Consider the following 19,787-nt stretch of genomic DNA (forward strand, 5'->3'; position numbering starts at 1 on the left):
TATTGGACTTGGACTTATTGCTTTCCTCCCTCGGATCCTGGGAACCTTGGAGCTAGCAGCCGTTTCACCATGGAAGTCCATATGCCTCTGTTTGTGACCATACTCCTTGCATTGTAGATTGATGTAATCCCAAGTTCTTGGCAGCTGCTTTTTATGTTGTCAAGCCAGCGCTTTGGGGGTCTACCTCTAGGCCTGTGTCCAGGTATTCTACCTTCAAGGGCATGTTTAGGGTATCTGTCCTTTGGCATCCGTACAATGTGTCCAAAAAGTAGAACAGTTGTTTGGCTTTGATTTTGTGTAGTATTGTGACCTGGCTGCTTGTTGCCTCTCTTATTGATGTGTTCCGTAGACTTCTGGAGACTCCCATTATCCACCTTAAACAAGACATCTCGAACACCAACAATCTCTTCTCGTCTCTTTTCTTGAGCGTCCAAGCTTCTGCCCCATATGTTGCTATTGACAAGATTAGCACCTGGTAGAGTTCCATTTTTGTGTTGATACTAATTTCTTTTGACTTCCATATTGTGGTTAACTTCCGCATGCTTCCCATTGCCAGTCTAATCCTCCGTTTGATGTCTTCCGTACTGGTTGAATTCTCTGTGATAACTCCTCCCAGGTAGGTGAAGGTTTGGACTTGCTTCAGTTGGTCACTTTCTATGAAGATGGTTATTGGGTGGCTGACTTTGTTGATGATCTGAACTTCAGTTTTCCCCTTGTTTATAGTGAGGCCAAATTTCTTGCTTTGAGTGTGTACTAGAGTTACAAGTGATTGAAGATCTTCCTCAGAATCTGCCATTAAAACAATGCCATCGGCAAACCGCAGGTTATTGAGGGTTTTGCCTTGGATTTTGATGCCAGTGTCCAGGTCCTGGATTGCTAGACTGATGACTAATTCCAGTAGTATGTTGAATAACTGTGGCGATAGGATGCAACCTTGCCTTACTCCTGTGGCAATCCTGAACCACTCTTTGATATCTTTGTCCACCCTCACTGCACTTTTCGAGGTGCCATACAAAGCCTGTAAGAGTCGAACTATCTTGTCCGGGTAACCTAGGTGCTTCATTGCTGCCCATAGTCCATCTTGCCACACGGTGTCAAAGGCCTTCTGGTAATCTATGTAGCAGAGATACAGCGCCTTGTCAATTTCAGTGTATTTTTCTGTTATTTGTCTTAGTGTAAAAAGCTGGTCAACAGTGCTACGGCCTGGTCTAAACCCTGCTTGTGATTCGGAGAGTATCTCCTCGGTTTGCTTTTTTCATCCGGCTGTGAATTATGCTGCAGAAGACTTTCCCTGCGAGACTTAGTAGGCTTATGCCTCTATAGCAGGGCTGTCAACTTTTTGGAAATGCTTGGCGTGAGACACAGGCGTACCGGGATTTGCCGACTCCAATGTTCATTTTGTACCATGATTATTTGAGCCACGGCGCTCGGGAATGTGAAAAGCTGGGGGGGGGGTTAGGAGCAACAAATTATTCATGACGATGCGTGAGATTTTACTCATTTCCCACCTTTTCGCGTGAGATTTACTACCTAGGCGTGAGATTATACTACCTTGGCGTGAGACCGTGAGAAAGTGACCCAATGCGTGAGACTCACGGCCAATGCGTGAGAGTTGACAGCCCTGTCTATAGTTGGCACAGTCTAACTTGTCCTTCTTTTTGAAAATGGGGTCAATGATTGCTTTGCCCCAGTCCTCTGGTACACATTCGGATTCCCATATCCTTCGGCATAATTTATGTATCATGTCTATTCCTGTATCACCAGCAGCTTTTAATTCCTCTGCTGTGATACCATCATGTCCAGCTGCTTTCCCTTCCTTCAGGTGTTTCAAGGCTAGTTCCACTTCCTCTCTGAGTATTCCTGGTTCAGGATCACTGGATTGAGTACTGGATAATGTCTGTAGTATGGTTGAGTCAGTTGGACCTGGCATGTTATATAAGTCCGAATAATTTTCTCTCCATCTATCCTTGATTTATTCCTCATCAGTGAGAATATTTCCTGCTTTATCTTTTACACTTTTCATCCGGAGAGTTTGTTTCCCTGTTAGGATTTTGATTGTTTGGTAGACCTGTCTAGTTTTAGAGGTTTGGTGGCAATGATCTACCTCCTTGCACAGATTGTTGATCCAGATGTCCTTACACTGTTTTGACTGTCTTTTGATCTCTCTGTTCAGGAAGTTGTATCTACTGTTTTTTGAGTTGTCTGTAAGCTTTTGTTGCTTAATCTCTCTTCTTTCGTCACATAATTTGAGTACTTCTGCTGAAATCCAAGGCTTTTGTGGCTTCTGGTTGTAGAATCCTGTATGTACGCATAGATGTCCTCCTCCTTTCGAAACATTTTTTCTTTATAAAAAAAAGTGAAGGGTAACCTAAGCTACGTTTATTCATATTCTCGATCGACGGCGCAAACAGCGTGGGATTCAGGTTGGGGAAGGATGTGTGGCCACAGCCGGATAGCGTGAGGGAATAATTGAGATATTTTGGGATGAATAGACACCCCTTTCTGCAAGTACATGTATAATCTCCTCAGCGTTTGGGCAATTTCCTCCTCTGCAATCTTCACCAGCTGTGACACATTTAAGTCCATTTTTGCAGCAGGAACATCCTTTATTTCCACAAGAATTCCTGGAGGATTTTACATTTGAGTCGTACAAACTTAAGCAAGCTTTGTGGTGGTGACTCCACTTCTGCAACATTTGGACATGGAAAGACAAGTTTGTTGAAGAAGAACAAAACAACCGAAAAAATTGCAGCCGCTATCATCCTGAGGCGGCAGTAGAACAAATTGGTACAGCTTGTTGTCTTATATGGTGGCAGAGAAAAAGATCCTTTAAAAGGTTTACGGTTCGCTAAATTCATGGCAATGGTATCACCAAATAAAGCATCACTTGATCCACAGAAGCTTCCACCTACTGAAAGAGCAGCATATTTCCAGTCTGCGATTTCTTTTGCCGGTCATACTACGGAGAAAGCTCTCAAACAATGACTTGGATCCAAAGCAATGGGGTTGGAAACGCTCTGACACTGTACTAGCACTGGAAGATGCAGCACCACAAAGCTTGCTTAAGTTTGTACGATGTAAATGTAAACTACCCTCCAGGAATCCTTGTGGAAATAATGGATGTTCCTGTCGCAAAATTGAAGTGTCACAGCTTTTGGAGATTGCAGAGGAGAAAATTTCCGAAATGCTAAGGCGATTATACTTGCAGATGAGTCCAAAAGACAGCTACTTTGCTTCAGAAGCTGATATATAATAAATAAATGTAGATATTTATATAGTGCTTTATGCTGTAAACAACCTCAAAGAGCTTGACATATATTCCACTGTCATTAGAATATGTCGAAACCAGGTTGCAGCCTACAAATGGCGCAGGGTTCATCAGCATGATCAGTATAACGACTGTGACTACCCCTAACAGCTTCCATTGCACCTGGGTGGGGTAAGGGATATCTTGGAATACAGTGTGCGTGAAGACTTGGTGCTTTAGAAAAACACAAAATTTAATTCTGTGTCACCTGACACCTATTCAAAGACTCTAAAATCATTGTCATATCTGCTTCAGAAGCCAAAATATACGGGATTATACCATGTGGTGGTGGCCATTTTGACGGCCATCTTGGATTTCTGTGTGCATGAAGACATCAGTGTTTTAGAATAGTACAAATTTGAATTCTTTGACCTATGAAATATATTCAAGGACACTAAAATCATCATCATATCTGCTTCAGAAGCGGAGATATATCTAATCATATGTGACGGCGGCCATTTTGGTGGCCATCTTGGATTACAGTGTGAATGAAGACATCAGTGTGTTAGACTTGTGCAAATTTGAATTCCCTGACCTCTTAAACCTGTTCAAAGACACTAAAATCATCATCATATCTGCTTCAGAAGCTGAGATACAGCTAATTATATGTTGTGGCCGCCATTTTGGCGGCCATCTTGGATAAAAAGAATTCCCCAAAGTGGATTTTGGTGGACTTTGGATATGATATTCTATGATACCTTCTGCTTCTTCGGTGCAAAAATCAGCTTTTGTACCAATTTTTTCCGGGTTGCACCTGTTTTTCATCTTCAACGACCATACTATAGAGACTTCTAAAAACAAGGTGTCAGCTAAATAAGGAGAATAGATCAAAAGATTGATGAACGAAACTAGTTTGGTTACAGAGGGGAGAAAATTTCAACCTCTCAAAAAATGATGGATTAACTTGAAACTTGGTATGATAACAAGAGTTTTATGCTTCTAATATTTGCACATTATCATCCATGTGACATTATCATGATTATTAGGTTGTCCGAAAGAGATACATGTACTTTATGGCAGGAGTTTGAATACACATTGGCCGAGGATACTGCTGATCAAAATGAAGTACATTACTTTTGGTAGTAGGCCTCATATCAGAAATAGCTTCCTCCTTACACCTTAATGGTTTTGTTACATGATCACATTTACTTTGAAAAACGAATCTCAAATTATACTTCTCATTACTATTTAATCCATCCATATGACCTTGGCTGACTAGGCTGGATCCTTCAGTCTTTCAACAACTACGCACGGTCATCGGGTTGTGCTGTTGGTGAATAAGGCAACGTGAAGGATTGTGGGTAAATAAAAGGCGCCGCCATTAGAGGCCAGATGGATTCAGGCTATTGGCAGACCACGGTAGAGTTTGGAACGTTCCAATGAGTCCAGGAGGGTATACCTTAACGCAAAATTGAACATGCGTTTGAGATATAAACTTGGACATTAAAATCTCTTTAAACATGTTGGTGAATATTTTTGCTGAAGTCATCGTCTATAGAAATGCATAATAGTTTTCTTCCCAGTGTTCGTCTCCTTTTGCTTTAGCATTCTCTTCACATTGCATCTCATGCATCTTAGCAGCGATAAAAGCTCTCACAAAATCACTTCCAAGTGCTTCAGTAACCACCTTATCCTCTAGGAATGCCTGGATTGCGTCTTTCATAGTGTTTGGTAGTCGACTGGTTCCTGGAGGCAGATTCTTGTCTTCATAGGCAGACCCAGAAATTGGCTTAGGAAGTGGAAGTTGGCGTTGTATTCCATCCATTCCTGCAATGATTAATCCAGCAAGACTAAGATACGGGCTTCCAGCACTGGATCCAAGTCGATCCTCCATATAGGTGCTAGTTTGGCCACCCACCTTCACGCGTACTAGTGAGGTTCGGTTGTCGAATCCCCAAGTCGCGTTTACCGGTGCGAGTGAATCCAACTGGAGTCGACCAAGGCAGTTGATCGTTGGACAATGCAGAAGAGTTATTGCTGGAGCATGTGCAAGAATACCCGCTATCCAATGCTGAGCTACAGTGGAGAGACCTGTTGGAGAGGATGCATCGTAGAACAAGGCAGTCTTACCATCTGCATCCCATAGAGAATGATTCAAAATGTGCTCCACTCGAGTATTGCGCATCGGGCTGTGGTTTGGTCATAAATCGTGCTTTGTAATTGTGTTGATACGCGATTTCTTTGATAGCCTCCTTGTAAGTATGAGCATTATCTGCAGCTCGAATACCGAAAGCTGGTTTGTACGTTACTTCCATCTGACCTGGGACATACTCAGTTTCTATAGTCTCAACATCAACTCCAACAATGGGAAGGTCATGACCAATCTGTTGCGTGAAATCCAAATTAAAACTAGATCGCGATGTAGCATTCCACTGATTCCATTTAAATGCAGGCTCCTGGGTAACTTTGTCAACGACAAAGAATTCATACTCGTGAGCTGAGAAGAGAGAATATCCAAGCTCTTTCAAACGTCGGACCTGCGTCTTTGCCACCTCCCGAGGAAATCCAGGCTCTAGTTTTCCATCAGTATACGCATCAAGAAGTACGCGAGCGGTGTTCTTGCACCATGGAAGTACAGCGAAAGTGTCCAAATCGGGGAAGCAGGCAGCATCGCCGAAATTTCTTTCTGCAATATATCCTGTATTTGGGATAAAGCCACCTTCTGGATCAAAGCCAACAAACCCAATTTGTCCAAAATTGTGACCATGTTTGGCTTTTTCTTGAAAGTGTTTGACTGGAATGGTTTTGCAACGGGCAACACTATACTGGTCAGCGATTTCAAACCGTACATAGTCAATATTATTATTCTTGATTGAGGCTAGAACGGTATCCAAGTCCATCTTCTTCGTTACTGTTGTCTGTTTACAAAATAGAAACAAAGAAAAAATATGAATTAATGAAAACCTACATATCGGTTCTGACATTTTAAATTTTCGACATGCGTTGAAAGTGAAGATGAACACCAACATAGGCATAGATCCCGAGGGGTGGGGGTGAGGGATAAATCCTACCAATTTTTGACAGGGAGTGGTTCATACAACCACCCCCCCCATGTTAATGTTGACGCCTATATGTTTCTGACCAAATTAACCCTATATTTGGTCATTTTAGCTTTAAAAGTGCCATTTTTGCGCTTCGCACTTTCCACTTTTTCACTATATTTCATTAGTTTAGCTTCACTATGGCAAACATTTTCTCGCGCTGTACCATGCACACCGACATCGCCTGGCTAATAATTACTTTGTCAGCAGAGATACTAAAATCAATACCCGGGATCGATACACGTCAATGTGCTATGCACGAGTTTGATATGAGACGAAAATCTTTAGATACCGGGGTAGAAAATGATGAATATCTCCCGTAAATGATTTCGTATAAAGAAACCAGATATGGTTCCTTGCACTTGAATATATATTTTGAACAGATATGATAGTCGTTAGCTTGCGTCTTGAGAAAGAAGCTTGCGTCTTGAGTCAAAAATTGACAATAATTCTGATTTATGTGTGCCGAATTATAGCGCAGTGTATAGGCCAATCGTGGAGGTCGTCTAAAAGCATATGACCTATGGCGTACCATGCTCGACTCACACACAGCGAGGTCAGTAACCAGCCTAATCGGGGCTATTGTCAGTAGCCTTAGTCAGATGTCCTTCGGCCCATTATGCGACTCAAAACTATTAAACAGGTCGATACAAAATGACCATGCGTGGCAGTGGATTCAACCTATACCATGGCGATTTCTGCCATGAAGATATCGGGGCGATGACGCTGTGCCATGCACTTATTCTGTCACCAAAAGGTGCTGGATTCACTGTAATACTTCAAGCACTACTTCAAGACATTTTTTCCAACCCCATCCCCCATTTTCACTAAAGACATCTACGCCACTGAACGCCAAAATGAAAGGTGTAGTAATACTGCCCTACCACGACAAACGGAAGTCATGGACAATTTGATGTTATTGAGGTAATCGGCCAAAAACTTAATAAATTGTTTGCTTGTCCACAGATCACTTTCAGAAGTCTGCTCAGTCGTTCGGGAAAGTTTTTTTTCTTTCTTCCTTTCTTTTCTTATATCTAAATGTAAAACACTCACTGACTCCAGAATTCCACCAAAGACAAATCAAGGTAAACCCATATAATTTGCACATGTCTGGCAGACTTAAGGTGGCTTTACTGTACAATGTTTTACTTGCGTAGGCGCTGAGTATGATAGTACGAAATATCGGAACCCAATGTTAACCAGGTACGACTAGACAGGGGAGACATGCAGGATATTGTAGTATACACATTGCAAAAGTAACACCGAGGATGTTGATTTTAACACCGGGGTGGTGTTCTGAGAGGTCCACACTTTTCGGTGTTAATGAAACACTGCCAAGTGTTATTTTGACACTACGAAGTGTTATTTTGACACTACGAAGTGTTATTTTGACACTACGAAGTGTTATTTTGACACTACGAAGTGTTATTTCGACACTGTATCCTGGTGTTAATTTGATCTTTTTCCGGTGTTAATTTCCTATTCAACACCACTGGGTGTTGATTTGGTCCTTTGCCTGAATTTCCTATATTCAACACCACTATGGTGTAAATTTAACACCACTGGGTGTTGATGGAACATATTTAACACTGCGGCAGTGTTCTGAGAGGTCCACACTCTTTGGTGTAGAAGTGACACTGGTACGGGTGTTGAAATTATCATCTTTAATCATTGTTAACATTTTAATCAATGAGCGTGAATGTTGATTTTAACACCGGGGTGGTGTTCTGAGAGGTCCACACTTTTCGGTGTTAATGAAACACTGCTAAGTGTTATTTTGACACTACGAAGTGTTATTTTGACACTACGAAGTGTTATTTTGACACTACGAAGTGTTATTTTGACACTACGAAGTGTTATTTCGACACTGTATCCTGGTGTTAATTTGATCTTTTTTCCGGTGTTAATTTCCTATTCAACACCACTGGGTGTTGATTTGGTCCTTTTGCCTGAATTTCCTATATTCAACACCACTATGGTGTAAATTTAACACCACTGGGTGTTGATGGAACATATTTAACACTGCGGCAGTGTTCTGAGAGGTCCACACTCTTTGGTGCAGAAGTGACACTGGTACGGGTGTTGAAATTATCATCTTTAATCGTTGTTAACATTTTAATCAATGAGCGTGAATTGTTTCTGTTGGTTTTCACCTAAATATTATAGATCACTTAGATCTACAAAAAAGTCCATGTAGTGCACATTTAAGATTTTGTATTGACAACAGCTCGGTGTTAATCTAACAATCTAACACCGTAAATTAACACCAGAAGCTTCAACACCAGCTCGGTGTTGCGTATTCAACACCGGAGTTTTTGCAGTGCAACATTTCAGACAAAAAGTTCATGACTTTTTGGGCAAATTGTCAAAATGAAACTTAAAAAAAAAAGGTTCAAAGGTCAGGACTGCCGAGATGGTAGATTGGACGAAGACAAGCAAACAACTTTTTTTTGGCCCATGCATGAGACAATAACCTAATTTGGAGCAATTTATTCAATATTTAAATAAATACCTTAAGATAATTTGATATTTAGGTGTATTAGTTGAAAATATTAAGTTATCCCCTTACAGCAGAATTTAATTTGCGTTTTGGATACGATAGTAACAATTGATTTTGAACAATAATGAATAATTTGCATGATCGAAATTGGGCAAATTGTCTGCCCATTGCTTCTTTTTTTCGTGCAGTGTCTTATATTTTGTGTGTATATAACCACAATTATATGAAATGGGAAAGTATATCAAGTAGGAACATACATTTAAAATCTTGCACTACCCAAAGCTAAGAGCAAAATTGTTCCTTTAATTTGATGGGCGTGCCTTTCTTCCTTAATCTTTTTCTTCAATTCTGTTTCTTTCTTGAGCAAAATCGTGCTCTTGATTATTTTGTTGGGAGTGGCCTTAGTTTTCCTCAATATGCATGCTACTTCAATTATGTTGCTTTCCTTTTTATTTTATCTCTCTTTATACAAGCCACTGAGACCAGCATGATTATAATATGAGCTTTTAAGCTTGGCTTACGCAATTTGCTTGAGCCTGGTCCTATTAGGACCCAAACATGTTTCCGCCTGGATCAACAGGGTAAACAAAAAAACAATATACTACTTACATTATATTGGCTTCAAGTTGGTTAGGATAAATATTCGGTCCACAGCAAGAAAATGAGCAAACTTAATGCAAAAATGGCAACGACAAAATAGCCTGTTCATACGTGCACATGGAACGAAAATCACCGTATGTCAGCAAATTAAAATAATGCACTTTAACCCCAACCCTGGCCTTAAGTACGCAAATTTAAAATGTAACTCGGTCAAAGCAAAGGAGTTAATTGACACAAAATTGATGTTGATAGTGTGTTCAAAGTTTAAATAAGTATTTATTCTTTTGATATCCTATTGTTTCGTGCAATTAAAGCTAATTAAACATACCGTCATATCAGGAGCGGGCAGTGGCGTAACAACTTCAAGGGGAGCAAGGGGGAAGGTGTCCCTCTCCTCCCCCTCCACCATTGATGATGGGAATGGAAATGGGAAACTTGAAACACGGAGCTCGTTTTGATTTGGCATCCCAATATTGGCATATTTCATCTCGGTATTATAACAAAATAGTCATGTTATAATATTATTAGAGCGTCTAGCATCTGTATCAGACATCAGGTCCTGTTCCGTTGAAATATGCCACCGGTATACTGCCATCTTCTGCCTGCATGTGCAAAATCATCAGTATAATTTGGATTTTCGCTTTTTACAGTCATTCACTTATTTACATCACATGATCTAAAACAGACCATGGATTCGTGATCAAATACATATATGATTACAGCCAAACTCTGGATGATAAGCAGGGTGAGAGGCCTACACACTAAAAATGTGTGGCCAAAAGTTTCCCCGCTTTTTGCAGTCGGTTCACATTCACTGTCACTGCCTGGTCAATATAAACTTGGGACATTTTGTTGACATTGTGAGCTTGTACTACTTTTTATGTTTCTTACTACTGTATATCAACACATTACTATCACGCACAAGCTTATAGGTAATTTCACCGACCCTTTTTGTATGTATACTTGATCCTTTTGTCTTATGTTAAAATTTTGCACGCTTATTAATTATTTCTGTCGTTTGATTCATTTTATCCATGGACTACCTCTTATTAATGATTCATTTCTCGATTTATTCGTTTTATTCATGGACTACACGACATTCAAGCTTGGCTACATTCATAAAAAGAAAAGAAATCCGCCAAAAAGCGTTGACTGCAAGTTTTAAAAAGCCGGCCTTACCTCTGCTCACTTTTTGAAACTTGCTCCTGTTTGTACATCACTATTCAGCAAATAAGTGTTTAACAAAATATCATTCTAAAAAAAATAACCTTCTCCCATGATGACAAAAAAAAACCGGATATCTAAAGCAGAATTTTGAAAATAAACTGGAATTTCTTTATATTTGAGTAAGGCTTTTTATTAATATTTTGTGGGCCAAAAAGTCTGCATTTTTTTCTGGAATAGCACATAACATAAGATTGGCTTGAGCATTTTGCTTGAGCTGGTCCCATCAGAACCCAAGCGTATGTCCACCCGGACCGACTGGTTAAACAAACAAAAAAACAAAGCTAAGAAATGAGTTGATATGATTCATTTTGATTTATTCACTTTATGCTAATCATGCATTTATTTATATGATAATAAGCAAAAAGACTGGGGTCGCAACTATACTACAAAAGACGAAAGTCTTACTGGATGGCTAACTGCTAATTAATTAAACTACTGCGTGCGTCGATCACGACTTTATACTTCCAGTCAGAAAGCTTCAACAGTCCCGAAGGAAAATACGTTCAACTGAAAATTGTATGATTATTTTAACAGTTGATGATGATACTGGGATATGGACACAGCTGAGTCAGGCAATAATTTCATTAGTCTCCTTCACAGTCGGTTTATGTCGCTCCTAACAGACATGAGCCATATGCGGTCTGGGTTCGCGACTACAATTTCAGGGCATTAACTGAGTATTATACAAATTGGCCACCGACATTTCATATAATTTTAAAATAAATGCAAAATAAAAACAAATGAGGAAACGGTCTACCCAAGCATTTCTTTCACCTTAAAATTTCTGATGTCATCAAAATTTACAATACTGTAACCAGATCGCTGATGTTATCTACATGCTATCTGTTGTAGATAGCTGATATTATACACCCGCTGTCTAGCTGATATTATCTACATGCTATCTACTGAAGATAGCTAATAAATCTACCTGCTATCTACTGTAGATAGCTAAAAGTATATCTGCTATCTCATTTTGCTAATAGTATTTACCTGCTATAGGCTGCTGAAGATAGCTGATATTATCTACCTGATATTTTTATTGTATTTAGCTAAAAGTATTTCTCTGCTATCTACTATAGATAGCTGATGTTACCTATATATGCTATCTACTATAAATATCTGGTTTTATCTACCCTCTATCTCTACTGTAGATATCTGATATTATCTACCTGTTATCAGATATTATCTATTTGCTATTTACTGTAGATTAATTTAGCTATAAGTATTTATCTGCCACCTATTGCACTGCAAAAACAAGTGTTTATATTTAAACACCATATTGTGTTTATCAGAGCAACACTTAATAAACACATAATTCATGTTAATGGTCCAACACTAATGTTCATAAATTAACACTTGGTGTTATATTACAAACACTAATGTTTGTAATATAACACCAAGTGTTAATTTATGAACATTAGTGTTAGAAAAATTAACATTAGTGTTAGACCATTAACATGAATTTTTTGCAGTGTGTACTGTAGATAGCTGATGTTTACTACTTGCTATCTACTGTAGATATATGATATTATCTACCTGCTATCTACTGTAGATAGCTAAAAGTATTTATCTACTATCTAATGTGGATATCCTATGTTTATACCAGCTATCTACAGTATAGCTGATGTTATCCACCTGCTATCTTCTGTAGATAGCAGACACATAATGATCGTCCATCTTCACTAATTAGTCAGTTGATCATAGTGATCCGTATTATTTAACTCAAGCAAATCAATATTTTTTTTCTGTAATGATCATACGGTATAAGATTGTGGCATTATTACTATATAGGTATAGGCATATTTTATCTAAAACGTGGGCATTATGTTTGCCATATCTAGGCTAAAATAATGAGCCTAGATTTGAGTATTTTAGTGTACAGCTATATAGCATCATGGGCCCTGTGGAACGAAGAAGAGCAGTAGCGTAGCCAGTGGGGTGGCAAGGGGGACAGAGTGCCCCCCTGACAAAAAATGAAAGAAAAAGTGCCCCTCTGACAAAAAAATGAATGAGAAAATCTGGAGGGCAAAGGAAAAGAAAAGGGGCAAGGAGCGCCCTTTTCCACCAAAATTCACCCCGATCATGGCCTAAATATTGTAAAATATAAACATTTTGCGCACATTGTCACAATAAAGCCCTTTTCACCCCAATCATGTGCGAAAATAGTGCAAAATACAAAACAAAATCGTCCCAATATGTATTGTATGATGCAACTGCAATTTTTTTCGTCTGTGCCCCCGAAATTTTATTTTGCCCCTCCTGACCAAGAAAGCTGCCTACGCCCCTGAAGAAGAGGATAAAGATTGTAATTAGTATGGAGAATAACTTACCATATGCTTACTATACAGGAGTATTTCGTGATCCTAGCTTCCTCTTTTTATGACATTTTTCAGTAGATATCCACGAAAAAAGGTTATTCCCAAAATTTCAGTTGATTCCGATTTTGCGTTTGCGAGTTATGTGTTACACTGCTCCATAGTATTGTGTTGTAATTTCTTTCTGGTATACCAGAACGAAATTCAAATCAAGTTCACGATATTTTTGCTAAACGAATTAATCTGCAAGAAATTTTTTTGTACATAAACATTATCTAGCCAGAGGGTTCCAGTGATATAAAACTCTCAACATTTTTTTAGAAAAGTGGGGGGATGATGCTGTGAATCACGAATTGCACATTTAAAACGTCCTGAAATTTACGGGGTTTATTATATATTAGGTCAAAGGTGCTAACGGTCACGACCTGATCGCACGTAATGATTTGAAATCATTTTTGCTCTCGTTTGCCAATGAATGCAGCGGCATCAATACGTCTCAAGTGGGGGAGGGGAGACATTTGGCATAAAGGTGTCTGAAAAGAACAAAACACATTGCAATTTTTTTAGGGGGGGCACGTCCCCATGTCCCCCATAATTAACACCCATAGATGAAAGAATTAGACGCGTCATCCAACAAATTCGGACAGCGACCATTCCTATAATTTTAACTTTCAATGCTATGTTCTCCCCACCAACAGCAGGAGAGTGCCAATTATATGACTGCAGGTCTGTTAGGTCAATTAATATATCCCAAGTAAATAGCATCAGCTACATAAAACAACACAAATAAAAAATAGCAAACACATAGCATCGGTGCAGTAGATAGCAGGTAAATAATATCAGCTATCTACAGTAGATAGCAGGTAGATGACATCAGCTATATTATGTTAGACATAGTCATTAGCAGGTATAACATCAGCTATATATGTACACTTGTACAGTATAGCAGGTATAACATTGATCAGCTATCTACAGTAGATAGTAGGTATATTAAACACCAGCTATCTACAGTAGATAGCAGGTCTGTAACATAAGCTATATCTACAGTAGATAGCATATGCAATATACAGTAGACACTACATAGAGGGCCCCTAAATATCAAATGTAAACAATTATAGACATAATAAAGATTGTTCAAATTTAATGTAATAAGAAATATTTTAATAATCTTTATTCCATATAGTTTTAATTCCGGCCGACTTTATGCAGTGGCGTACGGCACTATTATGCTTTGATGAAAAAATTAACTTGCTTTAAAATTAAGCCGACTAGTAATTACCCTAATCTCGTGTTTGAGCATTCCACAGAATGTCCTCGAGGAATTGCACTTGGTTTTAATACTCACAATGTGTACGTGAGAGAGATTACAATTGGATGAAATTAATTTGTCGAAGACTTGTCAAGGTAAAGCCTGATGGCAGAAATGTTGATTTGAGATCATCAATAATAGTCTGCACGATTCTTAGAGGTGCGAAGGAAGTTTAAATTAGGGCTAGCTTCTGAGTCTATAACTAGCCAAAAGAATTCAAAGATTTCAAGAAGTAAAGGAACTAAGGACGAAACAAATAAACTAAGAACTTTAAATTTTCCAATACAGTAAACACTTATAAAAGTTTAGAGCGGGCGATGAAGGAAAAATTAACTAGATAACAATTTGTTCCAATTTAAACCATGCATATTTGACCACAAGCTTCAATATGTTATATTTACACGTTTCATGATCTTTTGTTAGCTCACCAAGAAATTGCCCCCCACCCATTGCCGAAGTTCGGTATGCGCCCGACATACAGGTTATAGGTCTTGCATGGGTTTCAGCTTTCAGCAGGGGCGGATCCAGGGTAGAGGCTCTTGAAAAGGAGAAACAAGAGCGATCAATCAGGGACGGATCCAGGAAATTATACACCAAAATCTAAAACCATTCTAGGAGACCACGAAGGGTACCCCCCTTGGAGTACAACTTTTTTTTTCAAAATTGTTGGCAAATCGCCTAACAAGTCGTCAAAACAAAATCTTTTTTTTAGAGGGGAGGCCCACTGGATCCGCACTTGGTACCGGTAACAATAATAATTTCATGGGACGACCAAAGAGCACCCCTTTTCAAAAACTTGAAAAGGATGGATCTGCGCCTTGCGCCTATAGCAAGTCATATCTTGTTCCTGGAGTGTTACACGTTACATTATTTGCCAATAAATGGTGATTCAGTGTTTATCATTATTATTACTGTGGTCCAAAGTTAACAGTACTTGGCCTGTTTTAATTTATCGAAAAGGTCAATGAGATAACCATTACCATTTTATTTTTCTAACAAGATTTGACATTGAATCGGTTCTTTTTGTTGGACATCGTTAACCATGGTAAACTTGCCAAAAGTTTAAACATCTTTGGAACCAATCTGAACCCCTTGTTCAATGGCTTAATAAAAATTCCCTTTAAAAGTGAAAGCCTGCCTCAATAGTGTACAGTAGATTTAGAAGAGGTCTTGTAATTAGTTTAGGTGAAAGGCATTTTTAGGATCACGATGATTATGCACTCATTCACTCAATACCCCTCCCAGTTTTATGTCTGGGGGATGTATATCTTTAACACGAAAAGTTAAAAATTTCAAATCGTCGGTTTTTCCTAGATCCTCCCAACTACATACACTTTAAGTAAATATCATTAGATTTATAAATTTTAATTCAAGGATTGTTAAAAATTTTAAAAACAAAACAAATTGCCATGAAATGTGTTGATCGCGAATTTGAAAAAATCAAATATCAGAAGGACATTTTTTGTATTCAGAATGCAATTCGATATGTCTGACGTGCTATCATGTCCTACAAAAATATTGTGCAAACGTAAAAAATAAATTCAATTAAGGGGTGAGGTATGAACGTTTGGACAGTATTTATTTATCAAATAATTTTCATTTTTTGAAATTCGCAATGTAATATACATTTTATGGCAAATGATAAAAATCAATTTTTTTGATATTTAACTGCATTTACTCAAAGTAAACTTTATAAATCTGATAATTTATAATTAAAGTGTATGTAGGTGGGATGAAAAGCCGACGATCAATTGAAAATTTGGACCTTTCGTATGGAAGATATATGGATTTTTGTTCCCAAATGACACCAAAAAAATGACGTCTTTTGGAGAAAAGACCTATAATATCTTCAATATGAAAGATCAAAATTTTCAATTGATCGTCGGCTTTTCCTCCCAGCTACATACACTTTAAGAATATGTCATTAGATTTATAAAATTTACTTCGAGGACTGTTACCGGTATATATCAAAAATGTGAAAAATATCTAAATTAATAATTTGTCATAAAATTTGTATTATATCGTGAATTTCAAAAAATGAAAATTATTTGATATCAGAAAGACATTCTTCGTATTCAGAAAATTCGATATGTCTGATGTGCTCTCATGTCCCACAAAAAATACTGTCGAAACACTCAAACGCTCATTTCAGATCCCTTTAAGGGGTACTACACCCCTGGCCAATTTTGTGCATATTTTTGCATTTTTCTCCAAAATTATAGAGCATTGATGACAAGTAAGATATGTATATTATAAGCTATTATAGGGGCAAGGACTACAACTACTGCATGCAGTATGCACTGGATATTTTATTTCATCACAGACAACAGTAATGAGTTACAGTCAAAAATGAGGGAAACCAATAATTTGATCAATAAATCAATAACTGCTTGCCTTGAGTTGCCAAATTTTCAGTGCAGTAGTTGTAGTCCTTGCCCCTATAATATACATATCTTACTTGTCACCAATGCGCTATAATTTTTGAGAAAAAATGCAAAAAATAAGCACACAACTGGGGTGTAGTAAATTACTAAAATATGTATTGCGACTGGAACGAGAGTCTACCGGTTCATTTCAGGTCATCGTAGGAATCAACACAGTGGCACAGTGCTGTACGAAGGCAGCTTTTCCTGAAGAAAACACACATTTTATGGTAAGTGTAGCTATTTTGGCCGAACTTAATTACATATTTATGTAATGATTATATAATATAATCAAATCATACGTTTATTTCAATGTGAATCAATCGTTTTCGGTGCATTTCACCTCAGTAAAGTAGTAGTAGTATGATTGAAAGTCGCCACTTGCAACTCACTAGTGTACTGTGAACTACACACATGCCACAGCAGTGCATGCATACACACAGCTGCAGCATGCAGGGGGCTGTGCTAGTACACTGAACCTATGCTGATTACTGTGGTTTGTTGATAATCTGACTGTTGCTGGGAGTGCCAACTTATCAACTATAGGCTGGCTTTTCCTTACTCAATTCAAGAAGTCTTGCTTCGAATTTGCGCATTGATGTTTAGTTCTGCATTCAACCTCGAGGAGCTCGACTAGACTAAACTTTTGAAGCTAGTATAATTTTTCGGTACTCTGCGGTGACAGCACAGCACAGCGCCGCCGCCAGTCTAGTAGTAATAATAGTATTAGTATCACATGATCATTACAAAATGTATTTTATGAACACAGTATATTTATAGCCAACTTCATAAATATTCTGTAAAAATGTTAAAAAATGAATTTACAAAGATTTTTAAAATGAATATACTATCAGCTATTTTTTATGGTATAATAAACGTGGATATTGGCACAGTACATTAGGCGGCGGAGGCACCCTGTTTTCACTGTTTTGTCAGGGGGTCAAACCCCCACCTTTTTATTTTTCCGCCACGCTTTTTAGCCATACACCCTTTTTACCAGAAATTGAACCCCCACCCTTTTGTGTGACCAAAGCTTTCAACATTTATTTGTAGTTGTCAAATTCGGAAGCTTCGTCGCTACCGCAATTACATTGTCACTTCCGGGTTCTCACAATCTGCACCCGCCATGGCCCATTGTCCATTTCAAAGTACGAATTGATGCAGAATTTATCCTCATCTAACAAACGTTCATGATTTTTTTCTTCATCTAAAACATTTGCAACATTATTGCGTCGCTTTTTTCAAAATCATTTTCAGCATCAATTTCGTTTCGTTCAGATGACAACAAATCTGGGCTTCAGGAACAGGGTTCTACATGCACAGAGCCAAAGTTACATGCATTTGTGCATGTAAAACCCCTCTAAATCGAACCCTGTTCAGGAAGACCGGATGACCACTTAATTTGTACACTGCTATAGTCCATCCCTATATAACCTGTGATTTGCTTGTGCAGGTACATGTAGCAACGTTGGCAAATTTGGCTTCACTCAGTAGCAAAAAAAATTGGTAACAGCAACTACATCACCCCTCTGTAGTCTTCTTGGATGCTAAATATTCTTCAGTACAGTGATCAAGCGGATGATATTGAATTTGTAAATTGTAATGCAAAATGATTACAAGTGCTTTGCACTGCACTATATACAGTGTTACATATAGTTTTAAAACTTTCAAAAATGCTGAAGTGGTGCAACCCCATCTTAAACATTTCTATGTGTTTGTACATGTTCACAGAATGATCTTTGGATGCATTGGGTACAAAAACAAATCCATTTACCACAACTTGATCAATGTCAACCTTGGGCTGTAACTGAAAATTAGTCTTTGTCAAAGACTGACTCGATAATGTCGGACTCGCGATCAAGGGGGGTGAGCAGCGAAGCCGCGATGAGCCACGAATTCTTGGCCAGTACGAGCCGCGAGCCGCTTCGAGTGTGTGGATCCCAGTAGTTTCTCTCCCTATGGATAATATAGGTACCGGTCTGTAACACAGACTACTGTTTAATATGCCCAAAGGGTGTGTGTGCGCCCCTCCCCAAAAGTCAATCCGAAAAAAGGTCCTTTTTTTTCTGTAAAAATGTTAAAAAGCAGCCATTTATGTTGAAGGAAAAATTCACAAAAGATCCACTTTTTAGCACCCTGTAGTTTAGTACCCCTCCCCTGGGCTACAGGCCTGACTTATTATACTTCTATAGGAATGATACCATTTTAGCTGGCAGTGCTTGATGCAGACAAATCCTCTTGTTTGAATATTGAAGAGCAAAAATTTATATAATATTAATAAAATGTATACTCAAATCTTCCCCTTTTCTTTACTTCAGACACAAAGGTGCAATAAAAATATTTAATGTCTGCTTTTTTGTGCTCAAAGTCTCAAAGGAAAGCGATATTTAATAAGGATTGTTCATCATTGGCCATTGTTTTTATTAATTAGTAGTTAGCTGCACATGACTTACCAATTGTCTTTCCTCTGCCAAACTAACACTCCGAGTTGGCAATGGGACTCAAGTCAATGAACTTAATTAATGAGGGGATTTTTCTTCACTCGATTTCAGTAAAGATTTTTTACATTTTAAGCGTGAGTTGAATACTATTCTGCTTTGATTGAAAATGCATTGAGCAGGGTTATTGAACAGCACTTGTATTGAAGTTGTAAGTGAAATAGTTGAAGCAAGAAAAGAAGGGAACATGTTGACAGCCTTTACTTCAATAGGAAATTATCTATTGACCACAATAGCTAATGCAATGTCCAATGTTGTTATTATTTGACAGGAGATTCTGAGCATGACAACTCATGAGTATTTATCAAGTGTGTCCGAGTAAAAAATGCCTTGACCCTGTCAACCAACCGACAAATAAACTTGAGAAACACAAAAGTAATGTAAAATGAAGAAACACAATCTTGCTTAAATTGTATTTTGTTGCTGCATGAATGTACTCAAAGACTTACTGTGTGTTTACATTATAAGTCACTGGCTTAAAATACAAAGTGGCGAATACATTTCTGCTACATAACTGATTTGGAAAGGAACTTCATGAGAATAGAGAATGGGATACAAGCATTAGCA

The 19,787-nt window shown here is 38.2% G+C and overlaps 2 protein-coding genes across 2 annotated transcripts in view; one reads left to right on the forward strand and one right to left on the reverse strand.

Moving 5' to 3' along the window:
- Window positions 1-5,373: 5,373 nt before the first annotated feature.
- Window positions 5,374-9,935, reverse strand: LOC140172689 (lengsin-like). Its single transcript, XM_072195821.1, has 2 exons — window positions 9,777-9,935; window positions 5,374-6,165 (listed from the first exon to the last, which is right to left on the reverse strand). The coding sequence occupies exons 1-2, from the start codon at window positions 9,933-9,935 to the stop codon at window positions 5,374-5,376; spliced, it is 951 nt and encodes a 316-aa protein (XP_072051922.1).
- Window positions 9,936-16,883: 6,948 nt separating this feature from the next.
- The window catches only part of LOC140172690 (uncharacterized), a 61,686-nt gene continuing 58,782 nt past the window's right edge, over window positions 16,884-19,787 (forward strand). The window contains exon 1 of the mRNA XM_072195822.1: window positions 16,884-16,952. The gene's annotated coding sequence lies outside the window, so the exon portion shown is untranslated. The remainder of the gene's footprint in view (window positions 16,953-19,787) is intronic.

Source organism: Amphiura filiformis, chromosome 16 (genome assembly GCF_039555335.1).
Source record: "Amphiura filiformis chromosome 16, Afil_fr2py, whole genome shotgun sequence".
Lineage (NCBI taxonomy): Eukaryota > Metazoa > Echinodermata > Ophiuroidea > Amphilepidida > Amphiuridae > Amphiura > Amphiura filiformis.